This window comes from Sturnira hondurensis, unplaced genomic scaffold, assembly GCF_014824575.4.
Source record: "Sturnira hondurensis isolate 20B ecotype Veracruz unplaced genomic scaffold, ASM1482457v3 Scaffold0003213, whole genome shotgun sequence".
NCBI classification, from domain to species: domain Eukaryota; kingdom Metazoa; phylum Chordata; class Mammalia; order Chiroptera; family Phyllostomidae; genus Sturnira; species Sturnira hondurensis.
Genome location: NW_028075844.1, coordinates 1,168,654 through 1,191,699, shown reverse-complemented (window position 1 = coordinate 1,191,699; position 23,046 = coordinate 1,168,654). Strand labels below are relative to the sequence as shown.

The window sequence follows — 23,046 nt, the reverse complement described above, 5'->3', positions numbered from 1 at the left end:
TATTGGAATAATTAAAGAGTGAGAAATAACTTCTCTTTCCTCTCCCTTCGGCATTGTCTTATTTAGGAGTGGAAAGTGCGCTTTTAGGCAGAACGGGTTAGTTTTCATGCGGGCTTTCTTTTCTCACCAGCCTTCCCCTCCGCTCCGGTCTGATTCGCAAATCCCCAAACTGGCACAGGCCGGGAAACTTGCGGCGGCGTTCTCCTCCTGGACTTGGAGCCCTGCTTTCCTTTTTCACCCTCTTTCAGAGACAACCCTCTCCTCTCCCCTCCCCTGCCTGTGGGCCCTGACCCACTGCCTGGTTTGCACCAGAGCGATTTAAAAAAGAAAGAAAGGAAGAAAGGAGTTGGGTCCTGGTACCCCAGTGCCAGCCGAGGGCGCGTTTCCCAGGCGGTGGGCCGGCGGGAGAGTCATTCTGGTGGGGGGATCTCCACGCCTACTTGGCACTCCGCCCCCCCCCAAAAGGATCAAGTAATCAAGTGTTTCTAAAGATCACAGGCTCAGAGAGCTCAGATCCCACGTCATACTTTTAATCAAGCCGAACAGTTTTTTCTTCCCAGCTCCAAATGCAATAGGAAAAGAAAACGCTGTCCTCAAGACCCTCCTTGGCAGGGGAGACAGCCCACTCGGGATGGGCCTGGCGTCCGGCCCCAGGGCAGTGCCACCACCTTGGGGCCTAGATTTGGAGCAGGCGAACAGGGTCCAGGGCCTTCGCTGGCACGGCCTGGGAAATAGAGGAAGGGGCTCTTTGTCAGGGTCCAGGAGGTTTGCTCTGGGCTGGTGGGCTGCTAAAAGACTGCTCTGCCCTTCCCCAGGGGTAGGGTGGACAGCTAGAAAGGGGAAAGGGCTTCCGTAGTGCTGGGGGAGAGCTCGCCTCACCTGAGAGGGGGGAAAGTGGGTGAGAAGTGGGGGTGGGGGCTGGTGCCCACTGTGCCAGTGGCCTTGCCGTGCCTTTGCCTTGCAAAGGGAGTTACTTATTTATTTGCTTCAGGTGTTTTTAATTAAATGTGTTTCTCTTTTATTTTCCTTGTTATTCGGTGCTTAGACTTTTTAGTGATCCTTTGCATTCGTCTTTTTACATAAGCAACTCCCCCCAAGAGATATTGTGGGAGGTATTTTGCCTTGAAGTGCTTTCTCTTTTCTGCTTTTTTTAAAATTTAATTTTAAAATTACAAAGTAAATTTAGTGCCAGTGAAAGTGAGGTGGGGAGCCAGCTGGGGCTGGAGCCAGGGAAGGGGGAGGCAGATGCCACAGGGCTGGGACTGCCTTCCTCACCGCAGCCCAGCCACAGCGCAGGACCCTCACTCGCTTGGCCCCTTCTCGCCGCTGCCACCCCAGTCCTCCGGTGCAAGGCTTTTATGGACGGGGCTGAGAGCAGTCTGCCCTGACGGGTTCGCATTCGGGAACCCCCGAGTCTTTAGGGACCCCTTTCCCTCATGATGCACACATATCACACATGACGAGGGCCCCCGGTCCCGCCTGTGGCCTCTGGCTTTGAGCTCGGTGATCCCTGTTTGTCCTTCCCTGCCTACAGACCCTGCTGGTCTGCTCACCCCGCTGCACAGTTGGCTGGCCTGCTGACAGCACCGGAGTTGGGCAGGCACAGCGGGAGGCGCAGTCGCCCCTCTGCAGCAGCGGAGGCCGGGGGCGCGGCGGCCGGGGCTTCTTTCGCCACTGCTTTTTGGGGGTCGTGGGAGTAGTTCGCCATGCTTTTCCACACGTGGGTACGTAGGTGCTCAAATCGGACACTGCTGGTGCGGGCAGGAGCTACTTCGAAGGCATATACATTGCAATGACTTTCTAGCTTAAAATCTCAAGGCCCAGCTCAGCGTGTTGAAAATGTTTTATTTCCTAACCTGGGTGGCGTTACCCAGGTGTGTTCGCTTTGTGAAAATAGATCGTGCGTCAGACAGAACTGTGCGCTCCACTTTATATGTGCCACACTTCGGTTAAGAAGTTTGTTTTAAAAAAGAGGGGAGGCTCAGCCTCAAAACTAAAGGCTGTGCATTACTAAATAATAATAATAAATAATAGTAGTTTAAACGATACTGTCCTCCAGCTTGCTTTGCTCAGGCCTTCCTGCTAAAGGGTGTTGGAAGGGCTTGTAAAAATCAGTGGGCTGATAATGAAGCCCGAGTGAGTGTGGCCCACGAGGCTCCCCGGCCCATCCACGTGCGCCATGCGGAGTGCCCGCAGACCGACGGCAGGCTAAGGTCTGGCTGTTGGATTTTACCATCTTAGGACCAAGGGATAAAACGTGGTAAGGAGGGAGTTTCTTGCCAATTACATTTTGCTGTCAACATCTGGAAAGCAAAATTGCAGCTGTTCTCCTGCCCCCCCCCATTGCCACTTCTTTTTTTCCCTGCACACAAATTTCTTGTCTGCATGCCATCCATACTTTGGTTTTCTGCACTGTTAAAACATTTTCACGGCTCTGCTCAAGTCGAGTTTTTGGGTTTGGGTTTATCTTTAAAAGATATATGTATGTAATAGTCTGACAGATTAATTTTTGGAGCAATTTATTTGAATAGGCCTGAAATCAACCGATAATCGCCTCGCTCTTCTTTCTCCCTTCTGGGCCTTCCTAACACAGCAGTTCAGGCCAGAAGCTGGGGGAGGACTCCACTGCCCGCTGCCCTCGCCTCTGCTCCTCCCGGCAGGCAGGTACTGACAGCTTCGCCCTCCGCAGCCCTTCTGCGGTGTTTTTGTTTTCCCTTCGCCCCCCAAAAATATTTGAACCAAAAAGCCTCTTTTTTTTTCCTCCACCCACAGCAAACTGAAAGGGCTAGTGAACCGTGATTCAACAGAGCGAAGGCGCCTCTTTTCTTCCTTAGCATTAATTAACTCAAGTTCGTTAGGACGTTGGGTCTGTCGCCCACAGTTTTCTCTTGTGTGTGCTGAATCGGGTCATAGAGGGAGACTTCCCGTGCAAACAGTTTGTGTTGGAGCTGGAGGACGCAGAGGGGGAGAGAGGGGGAGAAAGAAAGGGAGCCGGAGGAACGGATTGTGGTGGAGAGGTAGGCACGGTCCTGAGCCTTGGGCACCCCGGTGCCAACCTCCTCGGAGGCTGGACCCGAGGAATGTGAGGATTCTCTGGTTTCCTTGGCAATGATCCTGATAATAAAGTAGTTGTGGGGAGCAGTACATTTTGAGGGACTGAAAAATGTCTTTCAACTTTTAAAATTGTACATTTTGGGGAAGCCATTTGCCCAGCTAGAGCCCGCCCAACTCCCCAGAATCCCGGAGTTGTGGAAGCCCCGGGCAGTTCTCATCCCGACCACCCAGCTCTCCGCCCAGGGCTCTGGGCGCTGCAGGTTGCCGAAACAACTGCAAGGAAGAGACTCTCCCTGGGCCAAGGGCGCGGGGAGTGCAGCCGGGGCGATGGCACCGGGGCTGAGAGAAACTTTCCCTTCTCCCTGGGGCCTACTCTCCTGCGGTAGGGATCTCTCCTATGGCCAGGGAAGAAACCCAGGAAAGCAAAGGGGTGTCACAGTAGATCTCGGTGGAGCTCTGGCAAGGCCTTGGGGAGGTCTCCGGAGGAGTCTCAGAGGTGGGGGAGTGGTGGGTGGGGGAGGGAGAGGAACATCTTCCCTGGGTAATCCCCAAGCCTTTTCTGGGTTCGGCAGATGGCAGCTGGGCCTCCGGTGAGTTTTCAACATTTTGCCTTTTGCTCTGGTCTTCTGTCTTGCCCTGAAGATATTTACATGGTGTTCTGGGCGCAGACCTCATCTTCACATGCTGGTCTCCCCTTCCCGGCCTTTGGTCTGTTTTGTAGTTCTTCTCTAGAGGAACTTGCGAAGCTAGCCTGTGGAGTTCTTCCTTTCCCCCCTGGCCCTTGGCCACCGTGGACTGACTCGTTGTTCATGGCCGAGGAGGTAGGCGAGGCTCAGGCTCTGCGCTGCCCTCGCCCCTGGAAGCCCTCGGCTGTCATCTGTCCCGCGCATTCTGCGGAGGTTCTCATCCCCGTGTGGCCACCCCCACCCTTGGCTGGAGGAGAGGCTCTGGCCTCCCCAGCTTTTACTTCTATATGGTGACACAAGGAAGTTTCAAGTTAAATAAAGAATTAAAGACTAGGGTTTTTGTTTCCCATTCCCTGTAGAGGATGAAAGTAAACAATTTCCAGTTGCACTAGAGAGAATAGATCGTCTCTCCCAGTCCCCTGTTCCTACCCTATTTCATTCCCTGCCAGGAGGGTGCGGGGAGATGTGCCTGGAGAAGGGTAGTGTTCAGAGCCAGAACGAGGCTGCCTGTTGGCCAGATCCCAGACCACCGCTCCCGGTTTGTAGTCAGGAGGAGAAAAGGAAGGGGGGGCGCGGTGGACAGTTTTATGGGAGAGGAGCGTGCAGCCTGGTTCGGAGGCAGTCCCTGTCCTAGACCCGGCACTGGGGTGTGGGGCAAATCCTTTCAGCCCGCATGGGAATGCTGAAAACCCGTGCTGGGGCTGCCTTTCCTGAGGAGAGAAAAACAGGCCCAAGGCAGCCAAAAACCCGCTTTGTCCAAATTCTCTGGGCCTCCTCGCAGTGTGCATTTCTGGTTTCCATGCCTGGATTTCCAGACTCTTGGATGATTTTCCTCTGGCTGAGGAACCTCTTCCAGCCTGGCCCCGGGAGAGGGGAGGCCCCACCCACCTCTAGGACAAGCAGCCCCGGGGCCCCTTCCTTTTTCTGCCTACAGTTTCTCTCTCCATCTCTGCGCCTGCCTTCTGGTGTCCCTCCTTCTGTGGGACAAGATGGGAGACCTCAGAGACACGAAGTAAAAGTCTGCTTTTTTGGTTTGGGCCAAGGCTGAATTATAAAATGCTAGGAATTGGGCCGGCTAGAGCAGACTAACCGGGGTTCTGTTTGTGGCCTTTCAGAATTTCCTGCGTCCTTTTTCACCCAGGCTGCCGACATGCGGTAGTAGAATGGATACTGAAATATCTGGTAATTCTGTGTAGGCTTTGTCAGTTATCTGCACTAACTGTGTATAGTTATCCAAATTAGCATGGAGATATATGTATAATTAGCAGTGTCCAGGGTCTAAAAAAATAAATCTAGGCCTTAAAGCAAGCAGGATGTGGATGAATAGGATTTTTAAAAAAGATGAAGAGACTTCGAAACAGTGGCTCCTGCCTTTAAAGATATAACTTCTTGTGCTTCTAGATGTCTCACTGTTGACCTGTATGGGCCAGTTAAGAAGCCTATCTCTCAGGCTGGGCAAATTATTTTGTTTCCTCAAAGACTTTCGAATACTGTATATGTGAGCGAGGTTCTGTATGTATTTTTCTATTATCCCTTAAATAATCTACAAGGCCTCGTTTGTTTTGTGGAGTTTTGGAAAACCACATGTTTCACTTTCTTGAGACAGAAGCAGTCATTTTCCTCAGCTATTTTTTTTCTTCTGTCCCAGGGCCCTTGTTTTTTCTCCTTGCTCATTTCCCCTCCAGCTTTGTCCTTCTCTCTGCAGTTTTAGGTCCAGCGTGGTATTCATCCTCTAGGCTTGGTTTCTTTCTCTGGTTTTCATCTTCTCTCTTGTCGTCTTTCTCCGTGGTCTGCTCAGTCCTTCCCTGTCCGGGTACATTTCTCCGAGTGATGGCTAAGACCAGCAAGGGTATTTTAGAAATGTTTCAGTGAAAACTGTTGCTGGTTTTTTAAAAATCAAATTCTATATACTTGACAATAACAAGAGAGGCCTTTTTCCTACAATGGCAGAAAGATTGCTCTCCGTAAAGCCCGTGTGAATTTTTAAAGTCTTATATCTGGCTTTTAGATTTTTCTTTTAAATGGGGAAAATATTCCCAAATTTTCCTGTTTTCCCTTTATATTTCCCCCTTGCCGCCTTTAATTTTTTCCCCCTCGATACTGTCACCCAGAATCACTGGCTTCCTTTTCCTCGGATTTTGCCTGTTTTCTCTCTCATTCCATTCCCCCTTCCCCTGTCCTTCTCCTCCAGTGCCTGGCTGTCCCCTTGCTCCCTCCATCCCCTGAACCCTTGAACTCCCTGAGGAGCTCGGAATTATTTAAGGGGTTTTTGTCTTGACTCTGAGCTGGGGCAGGGAATGGAGAGTGTGAGCTTCTTGCAGGGGGGAAGGGGTGGCAGGAGGGCAGCAGGGAAAGAGTCTGGGTCTGGGACAGGTAATCTTCCGACAGGAGCCTCCACTGTCTTAACAAAAGGGGGACAGTCCTCTTTTGTCTGGTGCTCCTGAGGGGCGTGTCCAGGGCCTAGAGCGGCCACCAGTGGCATGCAGGAGAGGGGGGCTGCAGGGGTGGGGGAGGGGGGCATGCCAAGTGTTTCTAATGGAACCTGAGTGAGATTCTTCTCTGTGTGTGCCCACAGGAGAGAGAGAGGGAGACCTTCTGCCCTTCCTCCCTAAGCATTCAAATAGCCTGGCTGCTCTTCTACCCTCAGGGTTCAAGGTGAGGGAAGAGCACTGCCTGGGAATCCTCTCTGCCCACCTTCGAGGTTAAGGCCACTGACAGAAGGACAATCGCTGATTGTTCTACATCCCTGTTGCTCCTGTTACGGGAGGGTTGAAGGGGCGCGGTAGGCTCTGCGTGGGTTCCTGAGGCCCCACCAAGGCGCCCCACTGGCCCACCTGAGCCACTTCTCAGTCCTGTCTCTCCATCGACCTTTGACCCTTCCCTCCATCCAGGATCGAAACATGGATCTCCTCCTGTTTTCCTAACTTTCACGTGGATACTTCCATTTGCCACCTTCCTGCCACCTACCCAGTGGTACCACCAGATTCAGAATCTACCATGTTCAGCTTGTCCCTTCCACCCCGCACTGGGGTCTTTGAGACTGAACACGGCCGAATTCTCCAGGCTGCTCGAGTTGGCCATTTCCTGTTTGGTGCCTAATATTCAGTGTAAATCAAAATACCAGAAAAACACCCTGAGCCAAACATAAACTCACTTGTTGTCTCCTCCTGACTTTAGAAGGTAAGATTGCTTCTCTCAAGGTGGAGAGTATCTTATGTCACTCAGCTAACATCTTTGGCTAGCTGGACCAAAGCCAGTTATTAACATGACATCAATTATTGAATCCCAACCTAAGGCCTGTTCGCAAGGACACCTGCCTCCAGCTCTCCCATGTCTAACTGTCGGTCAGTCGAGGTCAGCACTGAGCTCACACCACACAACCCCGGGGCCCAGACTGGGGTCCCAGGTCCTGGGTGGCACCTCTCCTATTGTCCGGGTTCAGCGCCAGCCCAGGGACTGTGTGCGTGTTTTGTTTCTGCACACTCCCTGCGCTCTTCCAGGAACCTTTCCTCAGAGCATAAAGGCCACTGAGCACAGGGTTTCAGGTGGGGAGGAAAGGGTAAGAGTGAGCAGTGACCTTTTTTCGGTTGCCAGCTGAGGGCTGAGTCTCGCCTTGGGAGAAGGCAGCTGTAGGGATGGTTTAGAGCAGGGTCATTCTCTCCCTGTGTGTGTTTTCTGTCTGCTTTCTCTAATAACTGTCTGCTCTTACTGCTCTTCCAAGGCCTAAGGCATGGCTGCTCGGCCGCTCCTCCCAGAGAGAACCCCATGGAGAGGCCTTCGGCCACTGTCTACCTTCAGCCCTGCCGGGGAGGAAAGCGCAGACACAGGAGCCCCCTGGGGGGTCTCTTTACTGCGACTTGGTTTCCCTAAGGTTGTTTCACTTTTCCTGAAGGAGCCCTTTTCCTTTCTATTCTGTCATTTCCTTTCTTAGCTCTTTCTGTCGTGTAGTTTTCTCATTTTACGCTCTTGCACTTTGCTCCCTATGATTTGGGCCCTTTCGTATGAATTGACTTGGGGGCAGGTGACAGCGTCCCCCCTCCTCCAACCAAGAAACACTACGCACGGGTCAAGTGAAGGGGACAGAGCTGGAGAAAGCATCTAGGTGGTAGTGGGAGGCGGCAGCAGGACTCAGTGGCTGTGTTGGGAAGTAGTGTCCATCTTCCTGCCTTTGTCACTTCTTAGGGTTGGCTGTTGTGTTTGTGGCTGCACGGAGTGCTGGAGTGCTCGTCAGCGTCAGCGGAGCGCTGTGACAGGAGGCTATTTTCATAAACTGTTGCCGTTTCTCCAGCCGAGCTGCGTTGCGTTGGCATCTCTCGTCCTTGCTAATGGAGCTTGTGTGGCTGGGTGTGGGCCCAGGGAGGCAGCCTCGCTCACACTCTCGAGGGGCTGGGGAGGAGGACCTCGGGTGCTGGTGGGGGAGCCGGGTCTGGGAGTGCCCCTGAGAGCGGCAGCCCCAGGACGGGGGCGGGGGGGGGGTGGGGGGGTGGCTAGGGTGGCCGCACCCTGGCCGCCAGGTCCCTGCCCTGGAAGTGCTGCTGGCATGGACACTTTCCGAGCTCTCTTTCTTCTCTTTCTATTCATAGCACCGCTTGTGTGTATGACCAGGGAGGAAAACTTCCACCAGCCCCTGTGCACTCCATAAATAAAAAAAGAAAAGAAAGAAATAGAACCAGAAAAAGAGAGAGTATACGGACAGGGCTCGAGAGAAAGAGACTGAAACCAAAACACAGAGAGAAGGCGCAGCTGCTTTCTCCAAGGCCTTCTGGGGCTCCCGCCCGCCAGCCTGCCCGGAGTCAGGCCTTTATTTATTTATTTTTCTGGCTTAAAAAAAAAGAAAAAAATTCCGAGTCTTCCTCCATCCTAGCCCCCACCCTACCCCCTCCAAATTTGCTGGTGGCCGCTGCCAAATGGACCCGAGTGGGAGCCCGGAATGAAAAATTCATAACCGCTGGACTTTGCTTGTTCATTAGACGTGAACTTGTCGATTGGGCAAATTGTTTTTGGTCTCCAACTGCCGGGGGCTCTCCCCACCCTCCCAGCTCGATCGGTTCCCTCCTCCCCTTGGACGCAGCCATTGGCTGCTGGAGGAGGTCTCATTGCCAAATAGGTGGATCCTTCTCTCTCTCTCTCTCTCTCTCTCCATCCCCCCCTTTTACTGGCTTTGGCAAGAGCAAATGGATGGGGATTGAGCATGAAAGGGGAGAGAGAGAGGGAGTTTGAGAGAGAAAGAGAAAAGAAGCGAAAAAAAATCCAAAACCCAACCAGCACACACACGCAGCCCCATCCCATCTCCATCTTCCCTCGGTCTCTCTCGCTCTTTCTCTCTCTTCTTCCCTCCCACCCTTGCTCCCTCTCTCGCAGGCGCCTGCCAGCGACGGTCTGCAGCCGGTCCGAACTCGTCCCCTTCCCCGGGCATCTGCGAGCTCCCTCTTTGCCTGCGATCGGGCTCAGAGGCGGAGGGAGGCAGCTCCAAGTTTACACCCCTGTGCGGCTGCCAAAGCCGAAAGCCTTTTTCTTCAGCTGCCGCTTTTCCCTCTCCTGGTTTTTGTTTTTGTTTTGTTTTGCACGGGGGTGGGGTAGGTAGAGGGTGTGTTATGGGTTGGGGAGGGGGTGTTGGGAGGTAGGTTTTGACTTTAAATTTTCGTATATTTTCCCTGTCTTTCTTTTTTATGTTAAACTGGAGGAGGATGCACATGGGGTGAAATTGAAAAAATATTTTGTGTTTGCTTTTGTTTACCTGGCGTGTGTGGCAACCGGTTCGCTCCCTCGCTCTGCTTGCTATCCCTGACCTTTCTTTCTTTTTGCTCCTTTTAAAAAAATATATTAATTTCCCCCTTCTGCGCAATGGAGCGTGGGGGGGGAGGGGGAAGGGTTTGAGAATCCACCCAAGCCCGGCCCCTATTCCCCAGAACACCAATAATAACCCCCTTTAAAACATTTACCTTCCTCCCCTGCTCCTCCTCCTCCCCTCCCCCCACCCGCCCCCAACTCACAACTCTGTTGAGTCCAGAAGCTCAGAATCGGGCGTTGGGCTTTGCCGGGTGCTTCAGATCAATGGTAATTATTTATTTTTTTCCAGTTTTATTTTTGTAAACAGAAATCAATTCTTATTTAAACTGCAAACAAGCAAACAAACAAACAAAAACCCCCAAAGCGAGAGCCCAGCCCTCTGTCACCTGACTGAGCGGGAAGAGGGTGAAGGGGTCAGTGGGGACGGGGCGCAGGGCGCCCCGCGTAGCTTTTAACCCTAATGTGGTAGAGACGACCACCTTCTGTGTGCTAACAAGAAGTGTTTTGTTCCGTATGACTGTGATTAACATTAGTGTCGATGTCGATAACAAAGCTGGAATCACATATTTAGGATTTAGATCTGATTTTTTAAAATGCTGGGGTGGACCTTCCGACTGGAGCGGGAGAAAAGAGAATGGAAACAGGCTGGGGAGGGGAGTCAAAGCCGGTTCCTCACTCGCTCGCTGGCGGATGTCCTATTCGCTCTCCTTGGGGTGGCCAAACCCGCCCGGTGCAAGGGAGCGAGGCGGCACCGCGCGCCCGAGCGTGCGTGCACCGGCGCCCGTGCAGCCCGGACGCCGCGGCAGGGCGAGCCGACACGAGTTCGAGGCTGCGATAGAACATGGAGATGTCATGGGCGCGACAGAGCCTGGCCGGGATACCAGCAGCGTGTGTGTGTGGACGGCAACGTTGTCTGTGCGCGCTTGTGTGTGTGTGCGCGCGTGAGAGAGAGAGAGAGAGAGAGAGAGAATAGGTGTGTGTTCAGGCTTCGGGTGCCCCTGTCTGGCTGCTGAGGCTGAGATGGGAGCAAGCGGCTGGCTGGGCTGGCGGTGCCTCCAGACCACACTTTCCTAGAACAATCGCAAGAGGAAATTGTCGTGGGTGGGAGGAGGAGGAAAAGGGGATCTCTTCTGTGTCCCCGTCTAACGCTTCTCTTCTCCTTCTCTTCTTCCCTCTAACCCCGTCTTCCCCTCCTCCCGTCCTCCCTCGCCCCGCATGCTCCCGGCTTGCCGCCTGCAGGATGAGTTCCACCCGTTCATCGAGGCGCTGCTGCCTCACGTCCGCGCCTTCTCCTACACCTGGTTCAACCTGCAGGCGCGGAAGCGCAAGTACTTCAAAAAGCACGAGAAGCGGATGTCGAAGGACGAGGAGCGAGCGGTGAAGGACGAGCTGCTGGGAGAGAAACCCGAGATCAAGCAGAAGTGGGCATCCCGGCTGCTGGCCAAGCTGCGCAAAGACATCCGGCCCGAGTTCCGGGAGGACTTTGTGCTGACCATCACAGGCAAGAAGCCCCCCTGCTGCGTGCTCTCCAACCCCGACCAGAAGGGCAAGATCCGGCGGATTGACTGCCTGCGCCAGGCCGACAAGGTGTGGCGGCTGGACCTGGTCATGGTGATTTTGTTTAAGGGGATCCCCCTGGAAAGTACTGATGGGGAGCGACTCTACAAGTCGCCCCAGTGCTCGAACCCCGGCCTGTGCGTCCAGCCACATCACATTGGAGTCACAATCAAAGAACTGGATCTTTATCTGGCTTACTTTGTCCACACTCCGGGTAGGTCATTCTCAGCAACCCCCCCCCCATTTTATTTCATTTGCTGGCATTTGTCCTGTTTATTGTTCCTCTTCTGTCCAGATGATGCACCTAATGGGCCTACCCTGGGCGCCCCTCCTGCCGAGGCCTGCAGCACTTTTGATGTTCACTTCTCCTTCTTCTGTTTCCTCCCACCCTGTCTATTCTTTCTTTCTCGGCTCCCATGCCATATTCCTGATTTTTGTGCTTCTCCATCTTTGGAGGACTCATCTTACTCAAAAGACATTGCAGATCTTAGGACTGGAGCCGCGGTGTCCCAAAATTACCCATAAGGGTGAGAGTTTGCGATGAATGCCACCACTGCCATCCCCCCAATCACTCATTGCTTTGATTTAAAATAAGTCAGAGGAAGTATTAGGGGGCAGGTGCTGGCTTTCCTACTGTTTTCCCTCAAGTTCTGGGGATTTGGCATAAGCGGGCTGGGCAGCAGTTCGGTGGAGAGGGGCGTGTTAAAACCTCCGGATACGAGACAGAATGAATAGAAAAGAGGGGCAAAGGCAGAGGCAGGTTGGTTCTGGGGCCCAGATGCCCAGGCAGGAGCCACAGGGGCTGGGGTTTGGCTGTCAAAAAGTAAGAAAGTCGTTTGATTTCATAGAGAGTAAAAAGGAGTGTAGGTCCCTTATCTGCTCTTCCCCTTTGCTGTGTTTCTTTTCTGCTGAGGTGCCAAGGTGGGTGCCCACAGCCCATGCACGGCACCCACCTCTGCTGGGGGACAGTGAGGTGCTCGGGTCACAAGCATGGCAGGGAGCGGGGAAGAGGTCTTAAAGAAGCACACAAACAGTCAAAAAAAAAAACCTATAAAATTCCCTTTTCCTTTTGTGTTCCAAGTAGTTCCAGCTCTCTTTGCTTTTCCAATTTTACTCGGCATTTTGGGTCAGGGTGGTTCAGTTTTCCTCCTCTGTTCCTTTTTCCCCCCTCTCCCTTTCCTTTCCCTTTTTATAATTTCTTTCCGCTTTTGTTTTCTTACAAATTGAAACAGAGATGGCTGGTTAATTTTTAGCCTCCACTCAGCTACGCCCAATTTACTGCCGCCTTTGAAACCTAAATGGGCGGCACTCTGTGATTAAGCAAGGCAGAAGTGTGTTTACATTATGCCCAACCAACTTGTAATGAGAGGGCTACCAAACCTTTCTCTGTGTGTGTGTGTGTGTTTCTTTCCACCATTCCAGTATTTTTTCCCCTTGTTTTCTCTCTTTCTCTCTTTATGGGAATGTAAGAGAATGTGGCTTCACTGCAACTCTAGTGAGTGTTCTTTCCTAGCAAGGCAAGCATGTGTGTCTTTCTTCCTGTTCATTCACAAAAAAAGAAAAGCAACTCACTTTTTTGCTGTGGTCACCCGCTTGCCTGTTTGGGAAGTTGGGAGGCGCGGTATAATTTAACGCAGAAATGAAATTCGGGGGAGTTTTCAGCATTGTGTCAGGAATGTAACCTCGACCGAGAGTTTGTATGTTGGAGAACTCTGGGGAGGAAAAGGTGGCATTTGAGGCCTCATGTGCTCTTGTTCGGAGAGATGGCTTCGGTGGTTGGTTGGAGATAGTGGGCCCTCCTCCCCACTCTACCTCGCTCTGTGGATCTTTCTAGGCCTGTACCTGTCTCTGCGAGACTGCCATGAACCCTCACGAAGAATCACCAGCTGCCAGTCTTCTCCCTTATTCGTCCTTTTTCTTTCTGAAAAAGAGACTAAAGAAAATTGAGAGTTACCCCCTCATCCTCTGTCTACAGAGCAAGTCAGAGCCGGGTGGGTGTATGCCTGGTGATGTTGGTGGTGGCTTGGGGAAGGCTTGGAGCCTTGAACTTGTGTCTGTCCGGTAGTAGCTCCTCCACAAGAGGATTCTGTGCCTTTCGAGTTTAGAACTAGGCTCTCGAAGACAGAAATCAATACTCATCTTCCTCTCAAGCTGGTTTCCTCCTCCCTCACTCTGCGCGGGTCCCTGGAGCTGAGCTGTCTTCCTGGCCTCTTTTCTTTTAGGCCAAATTCCTGACTGCTGCCAGCGTGGATGGGGCCGAGGTAGGATGGAGCTTGTGTGAGGAAAGAGATTGTTTCCTGGCCAGCACTCTGGCTCCTGAACTGGCCAGGCAGTTCATGAGAAGAGAGGTGCCCCTGCCCACCCCCGGCTGTAATGAGATCATTAGGCGCAGGAATATGAGCGAATTCCTGCCCCACCACAGGCAGCAGCGTGGCCACCTCTGTCCTGGCTGAGTTCCTTGACAAAAGCTGAGTGGAGAACTGAGTGCTTTTCATAATTTGTCTGTAATTCAGGTCCCTGGACTCCAGAGAATTTCAGTGAAGGTTTTCCTTGCTGGAATTGCTTTAATTCAACTGTGCCTTACTGAGAGAGTGGGGTGAGTTGGTGTGGCACGGGCCACCACTGGGACTTGGGGAGGTGGTCTCCGGGTGGTGTGAAGCAGGCACGGCGTCTCCAAGCCACCACAGTTCTCTAGGAAATGTCTTTGGGCTGAGCCCCCAAAGGACGTCAGTCTGACAGCACAGCCTCCATGCTCACACCTGCAGCCGTGCTCCTTCCTCCTGGCGCAGACAGGGCGGGCGGGGGTGGAAGGGTGTCAAGAGCTCAGACAAGAGTTACTTTGGACTCTAAAAGAAGTGTTTTCTTTCCTTAAAACTGGGCTGAAGAACCCGATCTGGGTTGAGCCAATGGTGCCAGGTTTGATGACAAGCCAACTTGACTTGGTGGAAAGCGTGGAGGTGGGGGGTGGCTTTGCCTCCAGGTGCTGTTGTCATTTGTGACCTTCTTGAGCCCTGGTTCCGCCTCACATGAAGCTTCAAGAGGTGGCATCGTTGTCCTGCCCTGGTGACTCAGTTGGTTCAGCATTGTCTTGTGCACCAAAAGGCTGCAGGTCTGATTCCCAGTCAGGCCACATGCCCTGGGTTGCGGGTTCATTCCCTGGTCAGGATGTGTGAAAGGCAGTAGATCGATGTTTCTCTTTCACATCAATGTTTTTTCCCCCCCCGTCTCTCTCCCTCCCTTCCTCTCTCTCTGAAATCAATAATCATGTCTTCGGGTGAGGATAAAAAAGTAAAATAAACGAGGTGGCATGGTGGAGAGGGAGTAAAGGGCACAGTGCGGTGTTGGGAGCTCCGCTTCCAGAATACGGGTCCACAAGACTGTCAGTGAGTTGTGGCCTCCCTGAGGGCCGTCTTCCTGCTGGAAAGCAGTCTTGCCACACATTTGTCTACCCCATTCAGGAGGGGAGGCTGCAGTGGAGCAGGGTCAGAGAGCACCACCACGGGGAGGAGGTGCATTCCTGGTGATGTCCTTCCGTCAAGGAGGGACTCCCAGGACAGGTGGCCAGAGGTGGAGAGGAACGTGGGGCCAGGAGGCCTCTGCTTCTGTGAGGAAGGATGGCTGAGCTGGTCTGGCAGCGCTGGTACCCTGTCCCAAAGCTTCAGGGATCTGCAGGTGAACCGGCATCTTCGACCTTTCCTAACCTAGGCTCTGACCTAGGAAAGAAAAACAATCTGAAAGTAGTAAAATGCTTTATTGAATGGAAATGTCAGCTTCTCCCCATCAGATGCTTCCTGTGGGTCACTGTGGAGGCCCTTAAGGTCCAGGCATTTGGGTGGCGGCTCTTTTCTTTATCTCGGCTTTGTCATCACAGAGAAGTTCACGTGTGGACAGAACCCACTGCACCAGTGCCAACAGTTGCCGACTTACGGCCGGTCTCTATTTGTTCATACCCCCCGCTGCTGACCCACGCTGGGTTGTTTAGAAGAAAATCCAGGTGTTGTAGCTTTTCATCTGTAAATATTTCTGTACGTGTCCCTAAAGAAAAGGATTCTTGAAAAACATAACTATAATACCACTATTGCACCTAAAAATAACCAGCAATTTCTTTAGTGCAGTCAGATAGTCAGCGTTCACTTTTCCCTCATTATCTCCTGAGTTTGTTTGTCTGTCTGGATCGGGATCCAAATCAGGTATATGCATTGCGATGGGTTGATCTGTCTTTCCGGATTCATCTCTAGGTGGTGATCCTCCTCCTCCTCTTCTTCCTCCTTCATCTTGGTTTCTTTCCTGGCAGTTTACGGGTTGTTGTGGAAGGAGCCCCGTCGTTCGTCCTGGAGGGCTTTCCCGTCTGGACCCTGCAGGCTCCGCTCCCCTGGGTCGGTCAGGGCACTGCCACAAGAGGAGATTCTGCCTCCCTCCTCACCCCTAGGCCTTACCTGTGGGAGCAAATGGGTTAGCACCTGAGGATTTGTCTAAGTGAACTTTTTCAAGTGCAAGGTCATCCTTCTCCGGTATAACATAGCCCTGGTTTTCGCTCTCGGCTTCAGGGCTTGGCACTTTGCTGTAAGCACAAGTTTGGGGGACCAAGGGAGGGCTTATGGTCTTCTTCCTTCCTTGGTAGTGGAGGCCGTTGCTTGGCCACGTCAGCCATGCCAAGATATGGCTGATGCCAGCGATGCTGCCCCAGGCCTTTGCTGGACGCTTGGCCAGTCTGGTGGCTTTAGTGTGAATGCGTGGGAAGGGCCACAGGAGAACCAGCTGCCCTCTGGGGGGAGGAGCTAACCCCCGCTGTGGTCACTGTGCCGCCTCACCCACTGCCTCCTTTTTCAAGGCCCAGAAATGCCACTTCGTCTTCGTCTTTGAGGCAGCGCCATCTGGTGCCAGGGCTAGCTGAGACCACAGGGCCCAGGAACCAGATTCATAAAGTGAGCAAGAAAGCGGAGGACTCTTAACCCCGTAGAACACCCTGGAAGAGATGTCACTACTGTTCAGCTTTGGTTGTAAGATTCTTCCATTCGTGTAACTACGAGGAGGCCGGAGCACAGGCAAGCAGAGGATGACTGCGACCGACTGCTGCAGTGCAGTTAGTGTGGTGGTGTTGTGCGCCCAAGGCTGTCTCCCTCTTGCCTTCACCTGTAGGTCTCATTTCTCTATCTTAAGGGACAACCCAGGTGTGACACGCAGCCTATCAAATGCTGAAGGCAGCTCTCAAGGTTCCTTTCTACCTCTCTCCCCAGGAAGCTGTGTCTGCTCCAGGCTAAACTTGCTATTCTCTCGTGCCTCCGCATTTGACAGAGCTTCTTGTGCCCTCACCTTGGCCTTTTTGGTCACCTGGAGGCCTTCCTGAACCGGAGCATTTCTTATTGAACATAGAAACTGCAGGGCGTGCAGTCAGATCCCAATGGAAGCTGCTACCAGATTTGCAGGGCCTTCCAGCTACATAATCTGTGGGGACCCGTGCAAAAGGAAAACGTGGGGCTTCTCCTTCAAAGTGAGTAGGAATTGCAGTGCGACAGCAGTTAGAGCGTTAATTACACCAAGCATGGGGCTGTGCAACTGCCCAGGTCACACACCTGTGAAGCCGGCCCAGGCTGCCTTTGCTCTGGTAAGGTGTCATGGAGTGCCTGGCTCTGAAGGGAGTGGAAAGGTGATGGGGCTCAGGCTGACCTCAGAGGCATTGTGACCCCAAAGAGGAGATCAGAAATGCCAGACCCTGTCCTTGAGCTTGGTCTCATCGTGAAACTCGCTCGGCCGTCTGCTCCCCTCCCTTTGTCTATTGCGTGTCCACCACCCACCCAGTCAGAGGTCCTTCGCCGGCTGCCATGCACAGGGCGTCTTGGTGGAGTGCTCACTCAGCTGGCTGAGTTGGAAGCTGTAGTTCAGGGAAGAAAAGAACCACCCTGTCTGAGCTTAAGCTGGCAGAGTGTGGGCCACGCATAAACTGGAGGGGACTTGTAAGCTGGGCCATGCTGACCAGCCGTGCTCCGCAGCCAACCCGGAGGAAATGGGCCTCTCTGCAGCAGGAGGGTTGGGGCCAGACCTGCAGAAGGACTTCCTGAGGGTTTTACTTTTCAGCACTGCCAAAGACGGTCAGATTTCCCTTTTTCATGAAATATGCACTTGGTGAAGTTACAATGAGCAAGGCCCTTCTAAGAATGAGAGACTCGTGCATGTGGCCACAGGGTTTGGGTGAAGGCCTCACGATGAAGCGTAGGAGGCGCCACCCTGCAGGCTTGACCTGCACGGATCCACGCTGGAGGGGAGGGAAGACCCCACAGAGCTCCCACTGGGCTGTGAAGAGGGAGGCAGGGCCCATCTGGGCAACCCTCTAGGGTTGCAGGGACCTGGGGTGCCGAGGAAGGGTGGGCCAGAGGGGCAGAGGGCTGTGCCATGGTCTCCCTCTGCTCTGGCGGCTCGTAGCAGCTGGGGAGAGGGCACAGCTGAACGTCCCCCTTTCTGCCTGGGGAGGAAGGTGGCTCCCTCCCTACCCCTTTTTCTCTTTGCCCCATCAGTCCCACCACCCCCCTGTCTCAGGAGCTGCCACGCTTCAGTTATTTTATCCTTCAGTGTCCGATTCAAAAGTCCTTTCAAAGGCCCCAGCCGTGTCAGCGCGGTGCTTGCACAAAAGGCCTCTTTGATTTCTTGTTTGTTTTCATTTGCCGGTGGAGGGGGAGGGGGCAGGAGAGAAAGAGCTGCTGGGTTTTAAAATTTTTATTTGGGTTGCTTCATTCTCAGAGCGGTCGACTCCCTGGAACTCCTTTCTGAGCTGGGGGCTCAGAGGCAGGGGGCAGCCTTCTGGGGACAGGGCTGGAGTGGGAAGTGGGGGCTACCCCCCCGACCCCGTCAAGTGCAAGGAGGAGGTGCATGTGGGGGCAGTTAGGGTATAGTCATTGATTCACCTTCAAATGTTCTGTTGTTCTGTGCTGGGCCTGAAGGTGGGAAGGGTCAGGTTGGAGTCCTGCTGCTTGGGTAGGGAAAGGTCTGAGATGCTCAAGGATGGTCCCAGCAGAGGCCTGGTCACAGCTGTAGCAATTGAATAGTTCCGAACCTGAACCTCGACTTTGTCATTTTCTCTTTATCATTCCAGATTCTGTTGTTTTCCTCTTGATTGGATGGGAAGGGGGTGGGTGTCCTTTTAGCATGCACACTCCTCTAAAATTTATAGCACCTTGAAATACAGACTGGGGCTCCCCACTTTCCACCAGGGAATGAAGTGCAGGGTTGAGAGGTCTGCCCAGCAGCCAGCTGGGCATCCTGCCGCAACGGTGCCCACGGGCCTGGCATGAGCCCCGGTCCCTCAGCCTTGCTCTCTCACCCCATGCCTCCTGTCTTGTCTCTCCATGGCGGCCAGTTGGTGGGACACTGCAGGGTGGGCGCCTCTCCCGGAGGACCCCGCCTGTGGCTTCTGGCGGGCTTTGAGAGCAGGCCACTACCGCCACCGAGACCTGATGCGCTGAAAGGAGGTGGGGGACCAGCTCTGCCCGTGGTTTGGGGCTGAAACACCCAGATCAGTGCCTGTCAGGTGGGTACCTGAGGCGCATGTGGGTGTGGCTGACGTACCAGTGAGAAAGCTGTCATGCCCGCGGGGAAGCCTGATCGCAGGGGCTCAGGAAGAGAGCCCTGGAGATCGAGGCTGGGGCAGGTGGTCACGGGCGTCAACAGGGACGCGTGCCCACTGGGTGAGGGGGGCTCCGCCGGGCCTGGCTGGCAGACGGGAGGAGGAGGCTGGGGGGCTGAGAGATAGATAAATATAGCTGATGGCATTTCTGATGATAGGTTTTTCTTGGCACTGAGGGCACCGAGGAAAACAGCACAGCAAGCGCCTGGTCCCGCAGGCCACCGTCGCCATTTTAAGCGTGTTTGAGCCGAAGGGTTGTTGGCATTACAGGAGGGTCCCGGCAGGCAGAGGGGGCTGTGGTGGGGAGGTTGAGCTGGGCTGGGCCTTGCCACCCTGGCTATCTGGATTCCTTACTTTGTCCATGTGGGTGTCTACTATCTGATTTTCTCACCTTCAGGGGATTTGTTTTTCTTTGATATTTTGACGTTGCCTTTTGTGAGCCTGTCTCCCAGGTGACTGTCCTCCCTTCCCCCCACCAGCCCCCATGGCCTGTCTACTAGTGGGGGGCGTTCTAGTTTCACTTTTGATGTCTGAATGATGATCCGGCATGCCACCGCTCCAGGGTCAGGGCCATTGTTGCTGCTATTATTTGGGGACATCCACTAACTTAAGGAGCCCCCATTTGTCCAGGCTCCCACCAACTCGTTGTCCCCTGTCAAAAGAGGAGGGGAGGTGTCCTTGGTCTCCATCTCCTGCTTTAATTCTAGTTTTTCATCGAAGGCCCAGCATGGCGGAAGCACTGTGTCAAGTCTTGTCCATGTGTTAACCACACCGATACTCGCACCAATTCTAGTTTCAAACCTGTGCTCCCAGCCGCATGTGCGTGTGCTCAGGTGGCACACACAGGGGTCTCCGTGTGCAGTGAGGAGTCACTGAACTACACCACGGGGACCTGGGAGGCTTCCTGGAAGATGACCTGCTTGAACCACACCTTTAAAGACAGGAAGAACTAGCTCATTTTTGTTAGCTGGCTGAGCCTCTTCAGCCTGCCAGGAGCTCGGTCCTTCCTCACAACGGTTAAGTGATGTATGCAAGGCAGGTCTTATCATCCCCACTGTACAGAGAAGGGAACCCAGATACAGAGATGTCAGGGCAGTCGGGTCACACCATGAATTTTCAGCAGAAGGACCCCAGATTTCAGGTCACTGAGCAACTCGGCTTCCCTCCACAGACCTCTCTGCTTTTGAACTTCACTGGGCTTGCTGGTCACGGCCGAGTTTCAAAGGAGAAGGCCTTGTGGGTCCCCAGGGTCTCCTTTGCTCCATGGGAGCTGTGATGGAGGGACTGAGCCCAGCCTGGGGCTCAGCTCAAGGGCTCCCCCAGCTGGCTGAGCAGTTCGGATGGAGACAGAGAGAGGGCACCTGGCCTGTCCTTGACAGTGGCCTCCCTCACCACCACCAGCCCCCTGCCTCCCACTTGAGAGGCAGCATAATAGCGTGGACAAGGCAGGTCGGCTGAAAGCCCACCATGCTGTGGCCAGCTCACCTTCTTGGCCTCCTCCCCGGCGCATGGGGGAGGGCAGGCAGAGTGTGCAGGAAGTCCAGGTGTGGGACCAGGAGGGCTCCGCTGGATCCTGAGATCCCTGATCCTTGCTCTGTCACACCCTTTTCCTGGGAGTCTACTCAGAATTGTTGTTTGAAATAAAAATGCATGTAATTACCCTAATTAACCAGTTGATTGATGGAACTTTTGCAGTAATCTGCTCTTCATTGCCTTATATGCTACTCCATATAGACTCTCACCCATACCCCTTTCTTAAAGTTTGCAAACTTTGGGGCTGTGTGCATAAAAACTCTCCCCACATGCCAAGGGGCTGGGCTGTGGAGAGGCTAGCTCGTGGCTAGAGATTTTCCCATTTCCATGGCTAGTAAAACAGTGATTTAACCTCTTAACCATTGATAGCAGCTCCCATAGAGCGGCATTTCCCAATCATGGCACTGTTGACTTATGGGCCCAATTATTCCGTGTCATGGGACCATCCTGTGCATTGCAGGATGCTTAGCAACCTCTCTGGTCTCTATCCATGAGGTGCCAGTTGCAACCCTCTACCCCAGGTATGACAACTCAAATATCTCCAGACACTTTCAAATGTCCCTGGGGACAGAATTGGCCCAGCTGAGACGCTCTGGCTGGAAGAAGCAGAAGGATTCAGACAGCGTGTTGCCCGTGTTCACATCTTGCTTCTCCTCCAGTTTAGGACCTCATTTACCTTTTTCACATGGCTCCAGAACCTCTGAGCCCTGGCTGTTCCCTTGCATTTCCCATACTGTTGTCCCCTTTTTGGGAAGCAGGACCCTAGGCCAAAGCCACTCGGGGCTCCTCTTCCACCTTGGGGAATCAGGAGCCCCCTCCGAGTCTTTCACTGAACATCCCTTCTAACCTCTTGCATCGTGGTCTCCATGCGCCAGGGCCACTGCTCCGGGCACTGGAACAGGGGTTGTGCTACTCAGCCAACTCAAGCCTCCTTGTCAAGGCCGTGACCTTGGCAAGCCCACCCCAGACCCCGAAGGGCAGCCAGGACTTGTTTCTGCATGGGATGCAGATACCAGAAGCCTCAGCACTTGTTGTCCAAGCCTCAGCACTTCTCTTTTTAAAGGATATATATATATATATATTGAATATTTTATTTATTTATCTTTTTAGAGGGGAAGGGAAGGAGAGAGGAAAGAAACACCAATGTATGGTTGCTTCTCGTGCATCCCCTGCAGGGAACTGGCCCCTGCTGGGAACTGGCCTGCAACCCAAGCATGTGCCCTGACTGGGAATGGAACCGTGATCGTCTGGTTCACGGGCCCGCGCTCAATCCACTGAGCCACACCAGCCAGGGCTAAAGGATATATATTTTTTAAGTTGCTGTAGTACCACACAGTTTTTGTAAAACTTCAAACAATAGAGAAATGTAAGAGACACAGGCTCCCCCTAAACACCCTCCTGTGTGCCAGAGAGAAACTTATTTTCCTAACCTGTGTAAGTTCCTCTAACTTTTCCCATCGATTCCTTATATCAAATGACTTAAATATAGAGACATCTATTTTAAGAGCAGATGATATGTTTGGGCTAATTGAATTGGCTCCATCCAGTGCCAATTGGATAGTTAAGACCACCAGTTAAGTGGTCTTAACTTTCCCCTGCCCGTTCTACCTGTGTCCCCATCACCGGAGGTGCAGAGCCGACATTCCTGTCCTCTTTTCCCGTGAGGCGACAGTTACTGCTTGTCCTTCCTAGGAGCAGGGTGACTAGCAGCGTGTGTGCTGGTGTCTGAGTGGCCAGGGTCCTGCTCTGGGGCATTCCTGTTGGCAGTATCATGGTGTGACTCGGACAGTGGACGTCAGGGCTCAAGCCTCAGCTTGTGCTGAGGCCCCACCAAAGGTCTGGCCACCACAGGGTGGGGTGAGGAGGTGTTGAGGGGAGAAGAGGCTCTGAGAAGCAGCCTGCTTGGCTTTGCCCGGCTCGCCTGACCCTGTCCTCTCACCTCTGGAGCCGGTTTCCCAGCTATTTCCGTGGGGCTGACCCTCCGCCAACTGACCTGAAGTCCCAAGTCTTTTCTTTTTTTTTTTTTTAGGTTTTATTTATTTTATTTTTAGACAAAAGGGAAGGGATGGAGAAAGAGAGGGAGAGAAAAGAAACATCAGTGTGTGGTTACCGTCGCACACTCCCTACTGAGAACCTGGCCCACAGCCGAGGCATGTGCCCTGACTGGGAATGGAACTGGTAACCCTTTGGTTCATACACCGGCACTCAATCCACTGAGCTACACCAGCCAGGGCTCAAGGTTCTTCTAGACCTTACAGGTTCTGCTGGTTTCCTTCCTTTTTTATTTATTATTATTTTTTTTAAATCCTCACCTAAGGATATGTGTATTGAGTTTAGACAGAGAGGAAGGGGGAGAGCGCGCAAGAGAAACATTGACTGGTTCCCTCCCATACACGCCCCGACGGAAGATCAAACCTGAAACCTAGGTATGTGCCTGACCAGAGATCGAACGGGCAACCGTTTGGTGTACGGGACAACGCTCCAACCAACGGAGCCACCTGGCCAGGGGCGCTTGTTTCGTTTCTTAAAATGGGGGTGGAGTGTCTCTCGGCCTCCCAGGATTTATCCCACTGTAATTCTTTGTGTTGGGCTTAAAGCTGCGGCCGGGAAAAGGAGTGTTTTCTCCAGGCCAGGGGCAGGAAGAAAGAATCTGGAGAGAGCTTTGCAGTTGAGTCTGCAGGTCTCGGGGAGGCTACAGATGACAGGTGAGAGTAGGGTGACACCTGGTGACTCTTCAGGACTGGGTGTAGTGTGCAAAGAGACCAGGAGGTCCCTGGAGGCGGCCTGCAGGAGGCCAACCGAGTGCAG

General features: G+C 53.2%; 1 protein-coding gene across 4 annotated transcripts in view; it reads left to right on the top strand.

The window, feature by feature from the left end:
* NFIX (nuclear factor I X) overlaps window positions 1-23,046 on the top strand; it is a 92,289-nt gene that overhangs the window by 16,676 nt on the left and 52,567 nt on the right. For 2 of the 4 annotated variants that reach the window (XM_037041853.1, XM_037041856.1), the window contains exon 2: window positions 10,770-11,301. In XM_037041853.1, the coding sequence (XP_036897748.1) occupies window positions 10,770-11,301 (532 nt within the window). Of the gene's footprint in view, window positions 1-9,739; window positions 9,798-10,108; window positions 10,421-10,769; window positions 11,302-23,046 lie in introns of those variants that run through there. The other 2 variants (XM_037041854.1, XM_037041855.1) reach the window with 2 other exon arrangements.